The sequence below is a fragment of the Phaseolus vulgaris genome, chromosome 11 (genome assembly GCF_051622355.1).
Source record: "Phaseolus vulgaris cultivar YP4 chromosome 11, ASM5162235v1, whole genome shotgun sequence".
NCBI classification, from domain to species: domain Eukaryota; kingdom Viridiplantae; phylum Streptophyta; class Magnoliopsida; order Fabales; family Fabaceae; genus Phaseolus; species Phaseolus vulgaris.
In genome coordinates, this window is record NC_143508.1 from 49,231,725 (window position 1) to 49,240,838 (window position 9,114).

Consider the following 9,114-nt stretch of genomic DNA (forward strand, 5'->3'; position numbering starts at 1 on the left):
ATTCCTTACCATCTTGAATCCTTTTTCTTTTGTGACTTCCGCAAAATTAATATCACAAGTGAGAAGGGTCTTTATAATTTTCCACCTTGGCCTAAAGGATCTAATTGTAGAAATCTTCTCATTTGCCTTAGCACACAAGGTCTTCTGCCTTGTGGAATTGGTGACAAGACAAAGAGTTAAGGTGAAAAACCAATTCCATCTTTTTCTTAAAAATGTCGAAGACCAAATCATTGATTCTAAAATATAATAACTAAGACCAAATTTGACCACAAATATAAAGTGTAAAATCAAATTTTGCTCTGTTATTCTCTCCTTAAGAAAATCCAAAGTGACAAAATAAACCATGGAACAAAGGATCATCCCTCGATTATTCAAAAACTACAGAACAAAACTAGAATGGAAATCAAGGTGGCTTATGGAGATTGATAATGATAGGCTACAAGCATGTTTTGATATTCATTGTGAACAAGTATGATGAACAAGCTTTGTGGCCTATATGGTTGGAAATATAAAAGCTGTTAAGACTCAAAATTTGCTTGATATGCTGGAGAGAGAATTCCCTAACCAACTACTAAGTCCACTAAAAACTGTACAAGCTAACCGTGGACAAAATTGTCACTGGAGAAAATCAAACCCCACATATTTTGTAAGCAAAAACAACCAAGTTGATTAACAGCTACCATCCACACACACCCCATTGGCAGTTGTACTTGTATATACACCATTTAAGGGACTATTGGGAGACTTGAACCCATTTCCATTGTGTGTTTTCAACATTGGTGAGTGTGAACCAAGTATCCCTTTTGGTAGCTTGGTGTTATACCCTTTGCTTGCTGCCACAACTGTCCTATCACATGCTGCTGTTATTAACCCTGTCACAACAATGAGGGATTGTTTAGTTAGTTAATTCAATGTCTCTTCCTCTCTCAGATAACTCATTCAACACAACAATGTGAATGAATAAACAGATTAATACAAATATCAAAAGTTACCAATTAAATGGAGCACAAGAAAGGTATTCAAAGAAGTAATATTAGTATATTATTGTTGTACTTTCCATTGTAACTATTAATTATACTAACTGAACTATCCTAACCACAAATTCAGTTAAAGGTGATGACACTAAAGACAATGTTTTTGAAGCAAATTCGTAGATTTCTCCACCCTAGTTTGGAACTTACCAAGATGCAGATTCCCTGCTTAATCAATGGCAATAAATTCAATATATGGTTCAGCACTAAAGAGGATTGATATCAGCAATAACCATGGCAAAATGGAAGAAAAATAAACAGGAAGTAACTCTGGAAAAATACCTAGGAACAATGGAGAAGGTTTCCCTGGTCTTGACTTAAACTCTGGGTGAAATTGAGCACCAATGAAGAAAGGATGGCTAGGTAATTCAACTATCTGCATTTGTATAATTCGCATTCACATAATAACGAAAGGAGTGAGTCTATGTTTAATAATTGTGGCAATTTCAAGATTAATGCCTTAAGGGTTTAATCAATCAAAGGCACACACCTCCATGCGCTTCCCTGTTTCATCTTTGCCAACAAAAGACAAACCAGCACTCTCGAGTTGTGATATCAAGTCAGGATTAACCTGTACAGCAAGGCGATTATTGTATGCATGATTCAATATCTTTCAGATAAAGGAAGCTTCTACAAGTAACACGATTTACCTCGTATCGATGCCGATGTCGCTCATCAACAAAGTGTGCATTGCCATACCTAATAAAAACATAATATTATATGGCTTCTATATCAATTTTTTATGGAGACCAATATGATACCATCTGAACTAAACTCCTAATATCAAACTTATAAACAAACTTTACGGCTGGAGCCTTTTATCAGTGTTATCCTACAGGAAATGACAACATATGAAATACTTGTTAATCCTTACAACTTGGCCGATTTGCAGTCAGCAACGTGAAAGTAAGTTCTCCTTGAACCGAGACGCATGGTTCCCCCCATATGAGTCTTTGAACCCTATTGATGTATAATACAAAGTTACAAACCATCTTAACTAAATTTACCAAGGAAGAATATTATCACAATATGAATAGAGTAAAATGGGTGTATCAAGAAATATACTTCTGGCATAAATATGACACATGGGTTTTTAGTCTTGGCATCAAATTCTGTGCTATTAGCATCATGAAGACCAAGAACAGATCTTGAAAACTCAATGACAGCAATTTGCATCCCCAAGCAAATGCCTAGAAATGGAACACTATTTTCTCTAGCATACTTGGCAGCAAGAATTTTTCCTTGCACTCCTCTATCACCAAATCCTCCCGGAACAAGAATGCCATTAGCACCCTGCAATAAGAGTTCATTAAGGGAACATCTCAAGATAATCTACATCTACATTCCAATACATTAATGATCAATAAGAGCATTGACACAATTAAAGCATTTAGTCTAAAACAGTCCAAATGGTAGCACAGAACAAACCTTCAACAGAGCCCAAGCAGCTTTATGTGCATCAGGATCCTGCAAGAAGTAAACAGATCATCAGAGATTTGGCATAAAGTAAAACAAAACAGTTAGATGACTTGCAGAAAAATGGAAAGATATGTCCACCTCCTTAGATGTATCATCTTCAAGATTTTCGGCAGGAACCCAGTCCACAACAAGCTTACGGTTGCAGGCAACAGAAGCATGCAAAAGTGCCTGCACAAAAGGACAAATAACATCAGCCTCTGCAACATTATAGTTCAAACATTCCTTAACAGTATGGTTCATATCAAATTCACTTGAATAGGGAAATTCAATACATACCCAAAGATTCAAAATCAAACTTACGTTATGTACATGCATTTTGAGATATAACAAGTCATTGGCTTATCCTCAGAAATATTACATCCTTTTAAACGAAAGAAAAAAACACTGACGGAAAAAGCAAATGAGTTCATCTATAAAGAATAGTAATAAAGAAAGATAGCATATTCCATACAGGAAAATACAAATTTGATATGAAAAAACTTTCCCTGGTGTTTTTACTCAAGTAAATCTGTAAATATGTTTACTCACTTTGCTCCTGACATCAAGAATGGAGTTGCACAAGAAAACATAGCATATGAAAGAAAAAGCAATTCAATATCTTTTTTGTGTTTGTAATTCATAATTTGTCATTAGTCCTATGTTATAACTCCCTATAAATGCTGAAAATCTGGGGGGCTTCCTTTTAGCCCTTTTTTTTACTTTTCCTTATTTTCTCAAGGTTCTGTTGCTTTGTCTAGGTATATACCAAATCCAGGTTTCCATGCATCAGAATCCTAGGGTGATTAGATACCCATTGCTGATTATATTATTGCAGATCAGTAATCACAGGTTGAACAGGACAAAATTTAAGAGTTAGTTGTGCCTTTATTATCAAATTCATGTCCTGAACACATTTTGCAGATATTGCAAAGATCACTGGCAAATTTTCATACCTTAAGTACAGAAAGATATGCATCTGAAAGATTTGTATATTTTCCCACCATTGCAATTCTAACCTGTGAAGAAAAAAATAGTTGAGCTCAGTACTAGCCACTACTCAGTGCTAAATATTGAAACTCACACTGATGAAACATACAAGGTTTTTGGAGGATGTTACATCAGGAATATTGAAACTTACAGATTCGTGAAATTTGTCATATACTTTTGTTGTTGCAATCCACTCCTTAAAATTGGGCTCTGTAGCAACACTGCAAATAATAGGAGGACCATAAAGATTAGCGGAATCACAGAACTGCTTGAGTTAACTGCCATCAGCATATAAATATGATAAAGATGTACACTAAAATAAAGAATAAGTTTGTCAAACATACCCTCGCAGGTTTAATGTTTTTAGGATTGCCTCATGTGCCTTCTGGTCCTATTAGTAAAGATATCAAAAAGGAAAAAATTTGGTTATTATATGAATTACATTGCTTAATAAAAAATAATGCAATTCAACTGTCAAGGAAAAAATATACGTAAACCACAAGCTAAACAATTTAAAACTTCACAAAGAGGGTTCTAATGATACAATAAAGACAACCACAAAAAGCAGTTTCATAAAATATCACAGAATTACTCACTCTTAATAGCAAAGGAATGTGCCAAATATTTGGAACATCATAGAGAGTAAGTATGCTTGAAGACTGCACATGGAAAAGTTTCCTTTGAGTATGCAAGGGAATAAAGATAACAAGGTGAAAATTGTCAACATTTGTATCATTACCGGAACATGACAAAATTGAGAAAGTTTTTCCTTAACATTGTCATCAAGTTCCTGTAAAAGACAGAGAAAGCTACGATCAAAATGTGGAACCAACATGAAAAGAAAAAGTTAAACAGCAATAGACAGACCTTTGAACTGCGACAAGCAAGAAGATTTGGAGTCAACCCTAACCCTCTAAGTTGGCGGACACTGTGCTGAGTTGGCTTTGTTTTCTGCAATGCAATAACGATCCCTATCTATTTATTAACTGGGCAAAATATATCTAAATCTAAATACATTTATTTCTAGTTTAGTTCTAACAAGGATGAATAAAAATGTTTCACTGATAGCAAACAGTTTGCACTATACCTGTTCACCAACAACATTGAGAACAGGGACCAGGCTGACATGAACCAAACAGAAGTTTCCGGGGCCTAGGAAAAGGAAACAGTCAGATAAGCAACACTACTTTGCTGAAGTACACCCAACAGAAATTAGTCAATATAATTCAGTAGAATATGAGGCATCAGGCATGACAATTATTACCTACTCGGTACGAAAATTGGCCAAGTGCTTCAATAAAAGGCATAGACTCAATATCCCCTACATTAAAGAAAAGTCATTTGATTAGCATTGAAAATATGAAGGCTCAAGCATTTGCATAGTACTGCTACAGTCCTACTTTTGAAGTAAGAAATTCTGGTTTGACCCCTTCCATGATTTTTAAAATTAAAATATGAATAATACGGATAGTGTTATAATACTATTGAAAATCAAATTCTAGTTTAATAAAAAATATATCAAAAAAATATTAATTTACCAATAGTTCCACCCAACTCAATGACACACACATCAGCTGGGCCTTCTTTTCCATCAACAGGTATCTGTGCCACACGCTCTATCCATTCTTGGATGGCATCAGTAATATGTGGAACAACCTACCAGTACAAGAAAGATGAAATCAGAACCAAGACGCATTCAACCCATCACAAATATATTTGGAGATGAACACAGAAGACTAGATGTACCTGCACAGTCTTGCCAAGATAATCTCCTCTTCTCTCCTTTGCAATAACAGACTAAAAGGCATTCAAAATAAAAACAAAACATTAAGAATTCATGCACAATTAGGAAGATAAACTAACTAATTTCAGAAGACATTTTAAAAGGGAAAAAAATAGACAATTTACTAACCTGGTAAATTTTTCCAGTTGTGATATTATTGTCACGAGTTAATTTGAGGTCCAAGAAACGTTCATAGTTTCCAAGATCAAGGTCAACCTTTAACCAAATTGCAAATAAGACATGAATGAAATGGTATCCTTTTACTATAACTGAATTCAACCACAAGATTGAATATTCGCATGATAATGGCCAATGGTTCAAAGAAATGAGTACATGGCATATAAAAGAGGTCAGGTAATATTACCTCACCACCATCATCTAAAACAAACACTTCCCCATGTTCAAAAGGAGACATTGTTCCTGCATCAGTGTTCAGATAGGGATCTGCAAGAGATAGATAAGTTTAATCACAACTCTAATTGCATAAAAACAAATATTATTTTGCATACCAAAAACGGTTTCACAACAAAAGAAAGACCAGGCTTTTACAGCATAACCAACTTAAAAAACACAAGCCAGCCATTTCATCTATGCCAACACAGATACATAAAAAAATACTATCTCTCTCGGTTCCCCTTGAAATTTACATTGCCATTCACCATTATCAATTAAGGTATGTTCAACTTATTTCAAATAAATAAAAAGATTATTCATAAAACAATAATAATCAGTTCAGAATCATGCATGCAAACTGTGACAAAGATCAGATGCTACAAAGATCAGATGCTAGAAAGAAATAAACTCACCATTACATTGTTTGGATATTTTAAAATAAAGTAAAAGACATTAAAAGAAAAAGTAATTTCATCCCATATGTACAAAAAACATATTTTTCTGCTCAATTCCATTCCTTCTTGTTTCAAACAAAAAATGCAACGGCAAAACCACCCCCATTCCATTCCATATTTCTTAATATTCCAAGAAATGGAAAAGAGTGACAATTAAATCCAAAAAAAAAAACAAAAAAATATACCAATCTTGATAGAAGTAACTCGAAAGCCACAAGCCTGAAGGAGCACGCCAATACTGCTTGCAGTGACTCCTTTCCCGAGTCCACTCACAACACCACCTGTCACCAACACGTACTTCATTTTTCTCTCTGAAACGAAACCCCTCTTTTGCTGTTTCTCCTACACCACATGCAAACACACACACGTCAGTACCCACAAAACAAAAACAACGTCAGACTCAAACCCAACACAGTGCTATCGAATTTATCAACCATTTCTAAGATCCACCACTCAGCCAGAAAACTACCAAAACCAACGAAACCACCGCCACCACCAACAACAAAAACATTCCACGAAAATGCAAATACGAGATGACAGGACACACACACGGCAGTGACATTGCACAAAAATGACCCACATGCAGAACCAAACAACCACGAGAAAAATAACGAGAAAGACCAAAACTTTACACGAAAAGAGAAGATGGGTGTGCGTGAAAACCTTAGGTGGCAATGAGGGTGGTAGCGAAAAGGGGTATTTTGTATCCTCCGGTGGGAGAAAAAGAAGAAGAAAAAAAGGGTATTGGTGAGAAAAGTTTGAAGGGTTGGAATCTGAATCAGGGATGGGAATGGAGAAGTGTTGAGAAGAAATGCAAGAGAGAGGAAAGAGAAAGAGAAGGTTTGAGCTTTGGAGTGGGAAGGAATGCGTGATGTGTGAATTGGTTGAACCCTTTTTCTTTCCCTCTCTGCAGCCACTCTTCTCGTTTTTCTTCAGGCGGCGGGTGAACAACCAGCCTCCCTCCCCCTCTTTTTCAATTTATATAGGAACCAAAACCCACAAAAATCAATTTAATTAAATACAAATAATAATAATAATTACTTTTTTTTATTATTTTTTAAAAACTATGAAATAGTATTTGTTTTTTCTCACCAAAAGTTAAAGAAAAAAAAAATCATTTCTCTTTCTTAAATGTGGTTAAGAATGAGTTACAAAAACTTGGTTTAGTTTTGAATTTTTGTCTCATTATAGTTAATTATTAACCTTTTAATAGCTCAAAAAACTTCTTACCCTATTATTTGGGTTTGCTTTAGTAGAATAAAAGAATATTATATTTTTTTAAAAATTCTAGTTTCTGATTTTTCTTAAAATAGTTGTTAACTTTTCACTTTTACTTCTTTTATTTATTATATAAAATATTTCTTTGTTATTTTGTTTCTTTATTTACAATTAGACATGATTTTATTATGTTTCGTTTTGTTTGTACAAGGTTAAAATCTCTTGTTTTGCTTTTTGGATATTAATAATGACAAAATAAATTTACTATTGTTATTTGAATATTTTTATATCATATCATTCGTTTTGATTTTATATTATTTACAATATTTATTATACTGTATCGGAATTATACTTTAACGCCATCTTGTTGATGATGGTAAATATATTTTTATTTTTTGTTATGTTTAAGGTTTTTGAGACTACAATGTGTATTTTAACTCTATATTTACTTATTTAAATATTTTATTTCTATTTAAAAAAATATTTTTAATTTGAATAAAAATGTTGTAAGAAATAGTATGAGATTAGTATTAAATACACAATATATGAAAAATATATAACAATTTAAAGTAAAATCGAAATAATTAAAATAATTTATCCGTGTGCAAATAGTTATGAAAATTTACAATTAGAAATATCTTCAAGATATGTTTTATTAATTAAAAATTAAAATTTATATAAAAAAATATATTATATTAACATATCTATTTCAGTCATATAAACTATTAACTTAATAAGTATAGATAAAAAAATTAACAAAAATAAGTAAACTATTTTTTTAAAATTATATTAAATAAAACTTTACAATGTTAAATCTACAAAGTAAATTGTATTTTAATTTTTTTTCCAAAAATATGTCAAATTTGTGTTAGTTCCTACATTTTAATTTGTTTACACAGTCAACATCATTAATGTATCTTTAATTGATTATTATAAAATTGGAACAGATCATGGGCAATGGTTGTGATTGAATGATTATGTAAAAATATTTTACATTATAGTGTACAGTGTATTTTTAAAATGTGAAAACTAAGCCTAATTTTTAATAATAAAAAAATTAAACGGTTTATTTATAAATAAAATGAACGTTAATGAATAAAAATGTACTTTATCTTATGCAGTTTATTTATCTTTTACTTAAATAAGTTTAAAGTCATAACGTATAAGTTTTAAATATTTTCTTCATTTTTATCTAATAATTAACTTTGTTTTTTAAGTTTATAAAAAAATAGTCTTTATTTATATTTTTTTTATTTAAATATTTTTAGATTGTTGTTTTGGTCTCTCAAATTATATTTTATAATATATTAACATGTTGTGTCAATATGCATAATATAAGAAATTTGATACATATACTTTTAAACATTAAATATGTGTTTCAGTTTAACAAGAAATATAAATAATAAAATTAACAAAAATAATGTCATAAATTTAAACTAAAATTTAAAATTTATTAAATACCAAATTTTGAAAAATATATATTAAATATTCAAAACAAAAATAGTCATAGTCAAATTTAAAGTTCATTTAAGTCTTAATTCTTTTATAGTTTTTTTTTATAGAGATTTGTAAGATTCACTTAATGGTGAAAATTTTAGGTATTTTATAGGTTATAAATTTAAATTCCTTTTCATAGTTATATATAGTATACTAAATAAATGTGTATTTTTTTTTTTACATTCTTATGTTGAATAAAATCTGATATTTTTCTTAAAATATTTAAATTGTTATATGAGCAAGTGTTTTTTCCCTTACATTCACAAAAATAAGATATTGTTACAATTTATAT

At 31.4% G+C, this 9,114-nt stretch overlaps 1 protein-coding gene across 2 annotated transcripts; it reads right to left on the reverse strand.

Annotated features, from left to right (window-relative positions):
• Positions 1 to 397: 397 nt before the first annotated feature.
• On the reverse strand, positions 398 to 7,098 carry LOC137808377 (uncharacterized). Of its 2 annotated transcripts, none has more exons than XM_068609568.2 (22): positions 6,740 to 7,098; positions 6,293 to 6,449; positions 5,624 to 5,703; positions 5,389 to 5,475; positions 5,223 to 5,273; positions 5,015 to 5,132; positions 4,741 to 4,797; positions 4,564 to 4,628; positions 4,344 to 4,427; positions 4,216 to 4,266; positions 4,073 to 4,135; positions 3,821 to 3,867; positions 3,628 to 3,697; positions 3,443 to 3,505; positions 2,589 to 2,678; positions 2,460 to 2,498; positions 2,097 to 2,324; positions 1,906 to 1,991; positions 1,682 to 1,730; positions 1,522 to 1,602; positions 1,314 to 1,407; positions 398 to 872 (listed from the first exon to the last, which is right to left on the reverse strand). In XM_068609568.2, the coding sequence occupies exons 2-22, from the start codon at positions 6,408 to 6,410 to the stop codon at positions 670 to 672; spliced, it is 1,824 nt and encodes a 607-aa protein (XP_068465669.1). In that variant the 5' UTR covers positions 6,411 to 6,449; positions 6,740 to 7,098; the 3' UTR covers positions 398 to 669. The 2 variants fall into 2 exon arrangements, with proteins under 2 accessions (XP_068465669.1, XP_068465590.1); XM_068609489.2 differs by having other exon boundaries at positions 6,771 to 7,085.
• Between the last annotated feature and the right edge of the window lie 2,016 nt (positions 7,099 to 9,114).

Bases quoted from the DNA above. Each gene is read 5' to 3' on its own strand.
- LOC137808377 (XM_068609568.2), bottom strand. From the start codon at position 6,410: ATGAAGTACGTGTTGGTGACAGGTGGTGTTGTGAGTGGACTCGGGAAA. The intron at 4,428-4,563 runs GTATAGTGCAAA...ATTGCATTGCAG, and splicing joins TCAATGTTGTTGGTGAACAG to AAAACAAAGCCAACTCAGCA. The intron at 1,603-1,681 runs GTAAATCGTGTT...CTTGCTGTACAG, and splicing joins GACATCGGCATCGATACGAG to GTTAATCCTGACTTGATATC.